Source organism: Alexandromys fortis, unplaced genomic scaffold (assembly GCF_014885135.2).
Source record: "Alexandromys fortis isolate MF-2015 unplaced genomic scaffold, M_Fortis_MF-2015_v1.1 scaffold_5, whole genome shotgun sequence".
NCBI lineage: Eukaryota > Metazoa > Chordata > Mammalia > Rodentia > Cricetidae > Alexandromys > Alexandromys fortis.
In genome coordinates this window covers 279,886-294,158 of record NW_026067924.1, presented here as the reverse complement: position 1 = coordinate 294,158, position 14,273 = coordinate 279,886, and the positions used below count along the sequence as shown (strand labels likewise).

Sequence of the window (14,273 nt, the reverse complement as noted above, 5' to 3'; positions counted from 1 at the left end):
GAGATGAGAAAGAAAAAGGGAAGGGAAGAGAGGGGGAGGACAGGGGCGGGAGAGGGGGGAACTGTGAGAGAGAATCCAGCTCTCTGCTTCCGAAAGCCCTGACATCCCGCCTGCATTGTCAGCCGGGCCTGCCCCTTACCTGTGGCAGCCTACCATGACATAATTGAGGCCACCACAGCTCACTCAGAAGGTTCTGTCGTCCCTGGAGACAAAGGATCCCACGTGGGAGGGAAAGGAAACCCAGAGGATGGGTCTGCTTCTGGGAAAGACTAGAACGGATGAGTGGCCCCATGAGTAACATAGCTCTCCAGAAAGTACTAGAATTTCAGATAACATTCTTCAGCAAATAAAAATAAAGCATGTCAGGGTGTAAGCTTGGGGATTTTGCTGTTGTTTTGTTGTCCTTATTCAGGTGATAGTTCTTTATGTTGCAGTGACCTCCAACCCTAAAATCATTTCGTTACTACTTCAAAACTGTGATTTTGTTACTGTTATGAATTGCAATGTAAATATCTGGTATGCAGGATGTTTGAAATGTGACCCCCTCGGGGGTCGCGACCCACAGATTGAGAATCACTGCACTGGCAGGCGCTGTTACACGCACAACGGGAGCTCTCAAAATGGATGATTCCCTACCGCCCCCTCCTGCCTGTAGCCTGATATTTAACATAAAGGTCATCATCCTCTCAAAATGGAAATAAAAATTTTTCTCCATAGTAGAGGAGACAAATGTTGGCTGTGGCCTTCCGAAATCCCCTTATTTATCTGGGCCCAGGTGCGTGGACTTTTAAAGTCTTTTAACGTTTACGAGAAATGCTTTTCACAACCTTTACCAGACACTGCGGTTTGTCCCATTTTAGCTTCTCTGATGTCGTGCCTACAAATGGCATCTACAGGGAGCTGTGATCTGTAGTAACTGTGTGGAAATGAGGATACAGTATTTGCTTTCAGTAACCACAGCAGAAAGCCAAGTGCAGCGGCTCAGAACTTCTTACAATAAATTTGCTCACACTTGTTCATTGGGGTCGTCTAAGTAAAAATCCACCTATTAACATGTTCCAGGTATTCAGTTGGCATGTTTGAGGAGTGGTTTACATGATAAAGAGGACAAAGAGAAATTGTAATTAAATATTCCTTTAATTTGGGGCTGGAGAGGTGGCAGGAAGACTCTATGCTGGCTGGGTGGTGGTGACGCATGCCTTTAATCCCAGCACTCGGGGAGGCAGAGACAGGGAGATCTCTGTGAGTTCAAGGCCAGCCTGGTCTACAATGCTAGTTCCAGGACAGCCAGGGCTGTTACACAGAAAAACCCTGAGTTAAAAAAAAAAAACACACACACACACACACAAAACCAACCAACAAAAACAAAACAACAACAACAACAATAACAAGAAAAGACACTGTGCAGCTCTTCCAGAAGACCTGCGTTTGGGTCCAGCATCCATGTGTTCACAAGTGCCTTAACTGATTTACCCTGAATAACCATGACCTCTCTTCTGACCTCTGCAGGCACCTCTACCCCATGTGACAGACACACACACCACCACCACCACCACCACCACCATCACCACCACCACCACCACTACCACCACCCCACACACATATAAATAAGTAAGTAAATATCTTCTTAGACAACACCAAATTCTCAGAGCAAGAAAGAAAGAAAGAAAGAAAGAAAGAAAGAAAGAAAGAAAGAAAGAAAGAAAGAAAGAAAGAAAAGCACTGCCCAAGCCAGAAGAATAAATGGATTAGTGCTATCCCTGAGTATAAGTTACCAAGAATGGACTTTTGTTCATCATGGGTTGGTTGAGCACTTTGCCATGTTGCAGGCATTATTCTTTTTTAAACTTGTGTGTGTTTGTTTTTGTCCAGACAGGGTTTCTTTCTGTAACCCTGGCTGTCCTGGAACTTGCTCTATAAACCAGGCTGGCCTTGAACTCACAGAGATCAGCCTGCCTTTGCCTCCCAAGTGCTGGTATAAAAGGCGTGTGACACCATTCTGAGCATGCAGGCATTATTCTAAGAAGCAGAAGTGCTACTAAGAAGGGCAGGCTCCCTGGCTAACCGAGCTCACAGTCCTGACAGTAGACACAGACAACATGGTAGGTACAGTGACTTCCACGCAGCGTGTGAAACTATTAGTCCACAGGCCAGGGGACTCTTATAAGGCACCTTGCAAGGGAGAGTGCTTGGGGATGCTAAAAGATGGACAGAGGTTGTCCTAGCGATGATGGAAAGGGGTGAGGGTGTCCAGAGATGAAGGCTCAGCACCATTGGAAGCACCAATGAGAAATGAAGTAAGAATGAGCATCCTTCTATCTGCCCAGTAAGCAGTCAGGGAGGTCACATAGATTGGAGCCCTCTGCCCTTTCCATGCCTGTTTTCGTAAGGGCATTTGCAGAGCTTTAGGAGAGCGTCTCTGCCCATCAGAGTCATGGCCTCACCATTCATCCTGCAGGAGAAGATGACTAGGAGATAGTCCAAGACATGAATCAGGAAAATCAGCCAGTCATAGTCACTGGGCTTCAGAGAACAGGATAGTGGGCGACAGGAATGAAAGTCATAGGCATAAGGGAGACATTGGGCTAGAAAGTTATACAAGAGATGAAGTCAGAAGAACTCTTGAAACATTTAGAGTTGGAGGTGTGAAAGGAGAAGAGTAAAGGGGCTCAAATAACCAGGTGGAAAGGTACGGGAACCATTTACGGAGCTAGGAGCCCAGAGAAGTGAATTTCAAGCATACAATATCATGGTGATTAACTTTATGGATCGAGGTATCCAGTTGACTGACACCAGACACTAAAGCTACAGAGGGAGGTCTGGGCTAGATGTGGTTTGGAATTCCGAGATATACACTCATGATTACTTATGTCTATCACTGCTGTGATGAAATACTTGGCAAAATCCATTTCAGAAAACATTTATTTTGGTTCATGGCTTGAGGTTACAAACCATCATGGTGGAGACATGCCAGCAAGGATGGCTGTGGTGGCAGGAACACGGCGCCTGGTCGCATTGTGTCTGCAGTCAGGAAGCAGAGAAAGATGAATACTGCCACGCATCTGGCTTTCTCCTTTACTCTTTTTTTTCATTCTGAAACCCTGGTTTGTGGATTGGTGCCACCATTCAGGATGAGTTAGCCCTGCCCAGTTAAACATCCCTAGAAGCATTTGCAGAAGCCTACATAGAGGTGTGTCTCCCAGGTGGTTCTAAATTCAGTCGAGCTGATGGTGGTGATTAACCATCACAGTTGGAGTCCAGCGGGAACACGGATGGTAGTTTCCTGAGAGAAAACAAATGGAGACCTTGATATAAAAAAAACCCAAGGACCTTCAATATTTAATGTTCCAGTGGTCAAAAGTAATCTGAGAGTAAGGAGAAAATTCCTAGGATGAGAAGGTGCCAAAGAATTAAAAAGCAAACCGGAAATGGGCAGCATTGTGAAGACGTGACAGGAGACTGTGGTTTACTTGGGAATCGGGTGATGTTCCAAAATGTCAACGCATGAGAGGAAGAGAAAGATCAGAAAGGGTTCTTTCAATTATTTTACGCTATATAGTCATAGCTGTGTTTCAGCTACCTGTGAAGCCAATATGCAGTTGGCAGGGTGTAAGTGAGGATGCTCTGGCTTCAGGCAACAAAAAAAAAATTAGACTCATAAAAAGTCTAAAACAGTAAACAAATTTGAAACTTTCTCGAGGCATTAGATATTACAAGTTTGTCCTTTAGAATGTCTCAGGTGCCTTGAGCAAGGCTTGGAGTTTGTCATTGTTCGCTTGATATTTATTGCCTGTGTGAATGAATGAGTATTGTGTGATAGTCTATGGTGTGGTCATGCCAGTATTGGTTAATCTGTTAATGACGTGGCCTAGTTAAGAGATACCATCTTCGTGCAATGCAAGTCCTTGTGATGACACACTGGCTGCAATGGCTCTAGCACCACAGTCCCCAGAGGAATAGCCAAGGGCTGTATTCTCTCTCTAAAGACAAGAAAGTCTTGCCCACAGATTCTTTAAAATTACCCTAGAATTTGCAGACCTGACTACTAGACAGGAGCTGGCCCCTAATGTGGGTTCTCGTGAGAAGATCCACTTGATACCAGCCTTTCCACTTCCTGTCTGCACTCCTCCTGTGAGCTCAGGGCAGTGAGGCTCCTTGGGCTAGGCTATGTCCATCCATAAGCTCCCCTGCCTTCTGATCCCTCATCTCTCCACCACTACTGACCTTCACTGACGTTAGTGGTATCATGGAGAACAAAACATTTGAAGGCTATTTGCTTTTTTTTAAAGAATGAATGAATAAATGGATGTATGGAAAGAACAAATAAAGAATGAAAGAGAGAGGGAGGGAGAAGAGAAGGGAAGGAAGGAGGGAGGGAGGAAGGAAAGATGAGAGAAAGAGAGAGAGAGAAAGTTGCCTGTAACCTAGAAAACTTTTACCGACACCATACTTCTAAGGCTTGTGTAGAGTTAGACAAGTCAGTGGGATATTTAGCTTTTGTCCCACAAACACCAGTAGTCACATAGGAGACACAATCCTTCGACTTTGGTCCTGTCTTTCCTTTTATGTGTAGAGAAGATACAGAACACTTTTTTCATCTCCTTGAACTGTGCTTTTAGTTGACTATCATCTCAGACTTCCCAACTATACCAGTCTTTGGCATCATTTCTGCATTCAATCCCCACTTGCAATTTCTGGTCCTTAGCCTGCTCCATTGAAGACATTCTGCCACCAGCTAGGTGCTCTCCTTATGTCCCTGGTAGTGCATAGAATGATGAACCATTAAACTCTCTTCTGGGCCTTACTTGCATGTAGTTGTTAGGGGATTAAGGGACCATCCAATTTGGGCTATGCTCACACACCTAAAGTAGAAGCTAACAGCTATGAGCTATGGGCTCCACCATGAACCTTGTCCTGCTCTTCATACTCCTTTAATGTGCTGTTGATTCCCAGTTTCTCTTCACAACCACCTCACCAGCACACCCAAGAACTGAGGTTCTATTTTAAGGCTCCAGGAATTCCCCCAAAGGCTTTGTCTTCCTGTATCATTCAATCTTGTGTTGTTGCTCCTCCATCATCCACCAACCTCCACCATCACACAAAGCACATTATCTTCCCAGGGATCATTTCTCCTCATCATGGAAAAAGAATGGACTACTCACTACCACTTAAGTGGCTATGGCAGAAGGATCATGACTTAGAAGTCTCCCAGGTTTCCTAGTGAGCCCCTGACTGTGATTAATTAATGGATTAATTAGAGGAAAATAAGAGTTGTAAGTTTTTAGATGCCTAAGCATCAAATGACAGCAATTCATTAACAGGTAGTCTTTCTGTGCTCCATGCTTAAAGTTGTGTGAACGCTCAGTAGCACCATTTCATTTAATCAGACAAATGGAAGGAAATGCTTCTTTGAAAGCTGACAAGCGCCAGGGAGCCCTTGCCACTTCTGAGGTTTAAAGCTTTAATCCATCAGTGACATCCCTGGGTGACTTGTTTCTTATCAGCTGTTGGGTTTCCCTGGCTACAAAGCAGCTGATGTCTTTGAGGATGATGATTTCGAAGGTGATAGCATTAACAAGCGCTTACAAAGCGATGTATTTTGTTATTAAAATGACACCTTTGCAGGCTGCAGAACAGTGGCTCTGGGCTGGGGGGCTGGCACGGTGGATAAAGTTCTTGCCATGCAAGTATGAAGACCAAACTGCAGATCTCCGGAACCCACATAAAAGCCGAGCAGGGCAGGTGGGTGTAGCAGCTGAATATAACCCCAGCACTCAGAAGGGAGAGAAATGAGCGCCAGGAGGCCTGGGGCAAGCTGGCTAGTTGGCTAGCTATAGGGGCAAGCTCTAGGTTCAGCAAGAGACCCTGCTTCAGCAAATAAAGAGAAGTCAAGAAAGACACCTGGCATCAATTTTGGGTCTCTACATGAATATACATGCCTGTGCGCACGTGCGCGCGCACACACACACACACACACACACGAGTACTCATGTACACATGTATTCCATACACATACAAAAAGAGAGGGATGAGTATGTCTGTCCTCTTATTGTGTGAGGGATTTTCTAGTATAGTAGCAAAAGTGCATTAATTTCAGAAAAAATAAAAAATAAGAGACTGAGCATTGCGGCTCACTGACATGAGCCCCTGTGATGAGCCCATAGCTGGTGCCTTTCCCACAGAAATCACCATTCAACTCCTCATTAGCCACTTGATAAGATGCCCTTTGTAGTCAAAAAGTATCTCTGGGAAGCTGAAATGAGAACCCAGAAAAGCTCAACAGTAGCTCTGTCCCTGAGGGGGAAAGTAGTTGACAGTTTCTTACACGTCTTTGCAATGATAATTACTCGCTTGAACATAGCTGGGAGTCATCATTTTGCTTTATTTTAATTAAACCTCTTAATGATCATCAGCAAATTAGAATCTGTTTGCATTGTCATGCGAGTGTAAATGCTAACACATATGTGTCCCCAATGAGGAAATCTTCCAAAGATTTCCAGTCTAAAATTGTCACATAACACTTGGATACCATCTTCATTCAGTGGGTGGATGGATGGATGGATGGATGGATAGATAGATAGATGGTAGATAGATAGATAGATAGATAGATAGATAGATAGATAGATAGATAGATAGATAGATGATAGATAAATGGATGATGGGAAAAGAGGTGTTGAGGGAAAAGGAAGAGAACAAAGAGAATAGATAAGACACCAGACGAAAGGGAGGAGAGGAAAAAGAAGGGGAAAGGAGGAGCAGAGCGAGAAGAAGAGGGGAGGGCTGATGAGGAGAGAGAAGGAACATGAAGACAGAGCTGGCACATAGAAAATATCTGCAATGCTATTTGAAGGGCTCTTATTATTGCCATCATAAATAAAATGTCCAATATAGTTCTTGGCATTGGAGATGCAGAAATATTCACTCCTTGCTTCCTGCCCATCTTTCTGCTGTGCTCAGAGGGTTTTTATAAAAGGAACAAAAAGCTCTAGATCTACACTAAAACTTTATTGGATTTTTTTACATAAAATTAAAACTTTATCTATAGTAAGCCAGAAATCTATCTATTTACTTCCCAGTCCTTGTTTTCTACCCAGAGTGAAAACCTAGATGTAAAATGCCTGACTGTTTAGTTCATCTGTTCTAAATTTGACTAATTCGCAGGTATTAGGGGACTTCTTGCATCTCCCAGCACCCCATTCAATGAAGATCTGGAAGTTTAGTATTATCTAATGCAGTCAGTTAATTTGTTTAAAGGGACAGAAATTGAGGTCCCCAAAGGTCAAGTAACTTGTTGTAAGCTAGTAATGGTAAAGACAGCATAGGCTTCCCCGTGCTCTGGAACCATGCTCCTTTCTAATCTACCTGCCAATGTCTTCCAAAGATGAATTGGGGTTCTCAACAGCACGCTTCTGTTCATCCATACACAAATTTCTAAAGAGAGTGTGGTTCATGATACCATTGTTTCTGTTGCCTGTCTGTGGCTCCTTCCTTTACCTTTGGCCTAAGACGGAAGAAAGATTATCCTTCCAGATTGCTCAGGATGAGGGGCCACTGCAGTTGCCCTTCTCCACCTGTGCCTGTGAACCATTTGAGAAATGATATAAACAGGAAGTCAGGTAGGGTCTCACCATGATGGCTGGTACTAGCTAGTCTTGAGGCCATTGCCCATGAACCTGACACTCTCCTGCTCCCAGGCCAAAACACTGCAAATCACCCAGCAAGTGATAAGCATGCCTTGAATTAATACCAGTCGAAAGAAAGAAAGAAAGAAAGAAAGAAAGAAAGAAAGAAAGAAAGAAAGAAAGAAAGAAAGACTTGAAGCTGTACCCAGTGGGCCATGGTGGGGGACAGGGGGTTGCATCTTAGTGATGGGCTAACTCCATGAAGACAGAAGTGTTTGTCCCACCTGGTCCTGCAGCTGTTCATTCCCAACTAAATGCACAGACGCTTATATTAATGGCAAACTGTGTGACCTCTTAGCTCAGGCTGATTGCTAACTAGCTCTTACAACTTAAATTAACCCATAATTGTTATCTATGTTTAGCCATGTGGCTTGGTACTTTTTCTCAGTGAGGCATTCTTGTCTTGTTTCGTCTACGTCTAGCTTACAACTGCATCTCTGCCTTTCCTTTTCCCAGAATTCTCCCAGTCTGATTGCCCCACCTATATTTCCTGCCTGGCTACTGGCCATTCAGTGTTTTATTAAACAAATACAAGTGACAAATCTTTTCAGTGTACAAGAGCATCATCCCACAGCATTGCTATACTACTTTCAAGCTAAGCAATTAGTTGGGAATTTTTAATGCTTGGTAGAGATGTGAGGGAGAAAGTTAAGAAAACATTTAGTATAATTGTTAACAAAACTGTAAATGAGATCATAATAGTAATATTAAAAATAAGACACAATTATTTAAAGTTTTTAATGTGTGTTAGTGGTATGTCTGTGTGCCGCATGCATGCAGTGCCCACAGATGCCAGAAGAGGGAGTGAGTAAGATCTCCTAGAACTGGAGTTAAAGACCATTGTTAGCCAATATATGAGTTTTGGGAACTGAACCTGGGTTCTCTGGAAGAGCATCCAGTGCCTTTAACCACTCTCTCCAGCCTCAAAACACAAAATTTTGAAACATAGTAAGATTACAGCCATAAAAAATATTTACAGAAAGAAGAAACTTCTCCTGTTAAGTAGATTGTGGGTGTCATCAACATCTTTTATTTCTTTGTCTCTTTTTAATTTTTTCAATGAAAATGTGTCTTTATCAGTCACAACAATTCCCAAGAATGATCCCTCTGCAGAGTAGCTTGGGACTTTGTAACCCAGTAAAGGCCCTTTTTCATCCACAAGGAGCCATAGGACTTCTCTCAGTTAGCTAACTTCCTAGCAAGACTGTAAACTGGCTTCCTTAAAGAAACCAGAGTCATGGGTATCTGCCAGAGAAAATCCAGCTGCAGCTGCAGCTTTTGTCCCAGAGTTATCTGTGTGGTCCCCTCAACTCTTAAACCAAGCAACCATTATCCAACAGCATTAGTGATCCAAATCAACAAAACATGGTGGTGGCATTAAGACCCTCTACTCTTTAGGATGTCTTCTCGAGAGCCATGAATATGCCCAGAACATCCAGAATCAGAGTGTTCTCCTGGAGATGTGTCCAAACCAAATGACAGTATGTCATCATCCCTCTAACTAGGGACTTTCTGCAGAGCCACTTCCCATGATAACAGTTTGAACTTGATAAATAGAAGTGGGTTGAGGTGATGGGGGATACTGTAAGGTCACATTAACACGGCACAGCTCTCCCTACCTTGCCTTGCAGACTTGCAGCTCAGCTGTGTAAGCTCTGTAGCATTAGTCTCAAGGTCCTGACCTGCTCTTGTGCTCTTTTTTTTTTTAACATTTTTTTATTTATTATGTATGCAGTGTTCTTCCTGCTTCTATGCTTTCACACCAGAAGAGGGCACCAGGTCTCACTGCAGTTGTTTGTGAGTCACCTTGTGGTTGCTGGGAATTAAACTCAGGACCTCTAGAAGAGCAGCCAGTGTTCTTAACCTCTAAGCCATCTCTCCAGCCCCCTCTTGTGTTCTTCTTAACAAACAGTAACTGTATCTTTCATTTCTGAGATAATAACCTCTGCTGCTATTTTGGGTGTGTAGAAAGGTTGAATGAAAAGAGGATAAAGAGAGCCAAACTCGCCTTCAAAGGCCAGTATTGTGTGTCTGCTTCAGTGAGTTTTTATCTATTTCTTTTTTTAATGTTTATAGACAAATCCATGTCAAACACTACAGGTCCTTGAACCATGTACTATTTACAGCCCGTTGGGTTAATAAAACATTCTAGCAAACACACATTCTGTTAAAGGCAGTTCTAATGGGGTGGTGTGAAGGATTTCAGGGCTATCAGATATCACAGTGTATGAAATCAGAACACTGAAAGGCGTATAATGAAAGGGAACATTAACCTCAGCTTCAGCTCTCTTTTCATTTCTACAAGTCTGTCTCGAGTTTTAAGTCAGGCCGTTGCTTTGCCAGGCTCTGTTTCGAAGTGGGTATGACTTCGTCTTTCATCTGGGTGTTTATTCATCTGACTGAGAGAGTTTTAAGTCCTCTTGAAAAATTAATTTGGCTTTAACGTTTAGCTATCTAAGACTCCCTGGGTAGAGATGAAATCACGCTGGGGGGGAGTTTTGATTTAACAGATGGCCATTGAGCGGGAGTCTTTGATCCTCAAATCGACCCTGTGAGGGACTGAGCTTCAAGCAGATCAAAGTTGACATGGTTGGTGGTTGGCACCAAAAGGATCCTGGCACTTCCCGGCTGCCGTGGGCTGCCACAGTGTGTTAGGTAGGGATTGTAGATTTTCCTAAATGCTTACTCGCCTCAAGAATCGGATGAGGACAGAGGTAAACAGATGAATGATGTCCTTTGAACCTGGAGCTGCACGTCCCACTGCTTCTTTGCTCGCTAATGCTTTTTTTGTTTTGTTTTGTTGTTGTTGTGTTTCTTTCATTGAAAATGGCTTTTTTTCATACTATATATTCTGATTATGGTTTCTCCTCTCCCTACTCCCAGATCCTCCCCACCTCTTCTCCCATCTGAATTCACACCCTGTCTCTCATTAGAAGAAAAAAAAAACAGGTATCTAAGGAATGATAAAATAAATCAAAAACGTACAAATTGGAATATGACAAAACAACCAAGCAATAAAGAGAGCCAAAAAAAAAAGAGCCCAAGAAACACATATTGACCCAGAGACACACACTTTCACACACAATTTTTATTGGAAACCCAATAAAAACCTCAAACCAAAAGTCATACTATATATACAAAGGGCCTGTAGAGTAGGGGTAGGGAGATGCCCTGACTTAGTATTATAAGACAAAGAACATCCAAAGATGCCATTGAGTTTATTTTATGTTGGCCATGTATTAGTTGGCATGGGACCTACCCTCCCAAGTGGTTTGTTTCCCTAAGTGAGATTCCCTTGAACAAAACTTAGTCTTTCATTTGTAGGTGGCAGTCAACTGGAGATGGTTTCTGTGTTGGGGATGGAGGTGTGTGTCCACTTCCCCTTTCAGCTCTAGGACCCCATCTGCACCCCCACTGGGCCCTGTGCATGCTGCCTCAGTCTCTGTGAGTTCATGTATGCATCAGTCCTCTTGTATTTATAAGGCCCTGATTCCTTGGTGTCTACCATCCCCTCTGGCACTTATTCTCTTCCTGCCTCCTCTTCGGAAGAGTTCCCTGAGGACTGAGAAGAAGGATTTGATGGAAACATCCCTTTTAGGGCTGAGTGTTCAAAGATCTCTCACTTTCTGTGTATTGCATGGCTGTGGTCTCTGTACTTGTTTCTACCTGCTACAGGAGGAACCTTCTCTGATGATGGCCAAACAAGGCTCATATCTATCTATATAGCAGAAAGTCATAACATAATTTTATTACTACGTTCCTTTAGCAGAACAACAGCATCTGGATTTTTCCTAAGTCTGTGGCCTATGTAGTCTCAAGTTCTTGATCACCCAAGCAGCACTGGGTATGGATTCCATCTCATGGAGTAGGCTTTATCTCAAATAAAATTTTTAGATGGTTATTCCCACAAGTTTTGTGCTGATATGGCGTCAGCGTATCTTTCAGGCAGGCCACCACTGAAGATTAAAGTTTTCTTAAAACTAAATTTATGTTTACCTTTCTTCTTTGGTAGCATGCAGAGTACCTTCCAGTACCATGAAAAATGGCCAGTAAAGATGCAGCTTGGCTTCTCTATGTTTAATGTTGTCTCCAGCAATGGGGCCTTAATGGAGTTTGTGGAGAGCCACCAATATCCTTGGCAATATTTGTTCCCTACTGTAAAATTTCTCAATCGTGGTTCTTCAGTCTCTGTTGCCTGCTAAGATTCTATACCTTTTAAAAAATAAAGGAAAGGTCTGGAGAGATGGCTCAGCGGTTAAGAGCACTGACTGCTCTTCCAGAGGACCCGGGTTCAATTCCCAGCACCCACATGGCAGCTCACAGCTGTCTGAAGATCCAATTGCAGGGGATCTGACACTTCATAGCAATGCACATAAAAAAAAAAACTAAAGTTAAATAAACTATAAGAAATATTTTTTAAAAAAAAGTAAAGGAAAAAACAATTTTCATTCACTTTTATTAAGAAAAAAATGTAAGGGCTAAAGAGAGGCTTGGTGGCTAAGAGCTCACACTGTCCTTGCAGAGGACCTGGGTTCGGTTCTCAGTAGCTGTACTGGGAGGCTCACAGCTGCCTCTGACTGCAGCTCCAGTGCCACCCTCTGGAATGCCTCCCTCTTTGGTCCATTGTCACCTAGGCAACCAGTATGCCTCTCTTGGGAGATGCTGAGACATCCTAATAGGCCCAAAGATGAGTTTCTGAGAACAGCTCAGGTCTACCCTGTTCTGGCCCATAGAACACCTCTACTCATGTGCACATGGACACATGTCTTGGGGTTTCTATTGCTATGAAGAAATACCAGGACCATGCCAACTGTTATAAAGGAAAGCATTTGTGATGGCTCCCTTATAGTTCAGAAGTTCAGTCCATTATCATCAAAGTGAGACACGGTGGCATGCAGGCAGACATGGTGCTGGAGAGGTAGCTGAGAGTTCTACATCGTACAGACAACAGGAAGTGAACAGTCTCACTGGGCGTGGCTTGAGCATATATGACACCTCAAAGCCTGCCTCCACAGTGACACACTTCTTCCAACAAGACCACACCTACTCCAAGAAGGCCCCACCTCCCGTTGGTGCCACTGTCTTTGGGGGCCATTTTCTTTCAAACCACCACACCACATATAGATACAACTACACATAATTAAAAATTCAGCAAGTATTTTAAAAAGAAAAAAACTTACATACATTAAACACAAGATGGACTGCAATTAAAAAGATGGAGCGAGAACAGAGAAATTGCTGTGAATGGCTGAAATGTACTTTCAAGGAGTATATGGGCTCTCTCTAAAGGTACATGTTTTAAAAGCAAAGAGTTGCTGTCACGTCCAGACACTGATCTTGCTAAAGATGGCTTAGAGCATCCAGACTTGTTAGCAGCCTTGAGTGCAGCTGAAGGCTCGCACGAGGACACCCCTCATCTGACTCTTCCATCTCCTTCTTTCCCACAGACGGAGAGCTCTCCATTTCGAATGACGATGACTCCCTGGAGAACGGACAGTCCCTGAGCTCCAGCCAGCTGTCTTTGCCTGCCCTGTCAGAAATGGAGCCTGTACCAATGCCCAGGGACCCCTGCTCGTTTGAGGTGCTCCAAGCTTCAGATATCATGGACGGACCAGGTAATGACCTGGCAGAGGCAGGGGGTGGGTCTCCAGGATGTCACAGTCCCCTGGCAGGATTTGGGATGCCCATTTTAACCACTAGAGCATGAAGACCGAGAAATGTGGGAAAAACTAATGTCATAGTTGTCTGCACATGACTGAGCCTAAGAAGATACGGATGCTATCTTCACATAATGTTTTATAGTTTGTAAAAATACTTTTTTGACTTAAATCGCTTTAAAAATATTATAACTCCTCTTATAATATTGATGGTTTAAAATATTGTTTGTTTTCTAAGATTCATCTTTGTTAAGATAAATCAGAAGAATCCTATCCCTCTCTAGACCTGTCTAACCTTTCTGTCCCAAAGGCCTGACTATACTGTCTAATTTCCAGTCCCAATATACTCCTTAATGATCATGTCAGTTTAGTAAATGTACTAGTTACAGCCAATCAACACATTTGTTAAATCGTATACAATTTCCCAGCTAAGCTGGAGCCTGCTGTAGACATGTTTGGATGCTTTCTGATTTATTGCCTCCTTCCGGTCTACTGCCACCTAGTGGCCAACCTGCCCCTCTTCAGGAGATGCAGAGCCCTCCTAAGCAGCCAGAAGATGAGTCTTTACCAACAGAGAGGAGCAGCGCATGTCTTATGGGCTGGGAAGGAGCCTCGGGGACTACCCGGAGTGCGGACAGGAAGGCTACAGTCCTGGCGCTGCCATGTGCAGCATCTGTGTGCATACTTTACTCGAGTGGGAGGAGGGAGAGGGGTTGTCTTCCCAAGCTGGTACTCACGCTTCACTGCGGGACCTGGCCAGCTGTTGTTGAACACAGATTAGAACAATGTCCCCTGAGGTGGGGAATACTCAGGGTGTCAAGGGTTCTTTGCAGGGTTGAGTTGTTATATGACATTACTTTCTCCAGAGGAGAAGGAAGGCAGGAGAGCAGAAGAATCCTTTATACACTGCCTCCTTGTGACAGTCATGAAAGGC

General features: G+C 43.5%; 1 protein-coding gene across 3 annotated transcripts in view; it reads left to right on the top strand.

Moving 5' to 3' along the window:
* The window catches only part of Phactr1 (phosphatase and actin regulator 1), a 241,247-nt gene that overhangs the window by 155,484 nt on the left and 71,490 nt on the right, over positions 1-14,273 (top strand). For all 3 annotated transcript variants that reach the window (XM_050142440.1, XM_050142439.1, XM_050142441.1), the window contains exon 4: positions 13,130-13,297. In XM_050142440.1, coding sequence (XP_049998397.1) covers positions 13,130-13,297 — 168 coding nt within the window. The remainder of the gene's footprint in view (positions 1-13,129; positions 13,298-14,273) is intronic.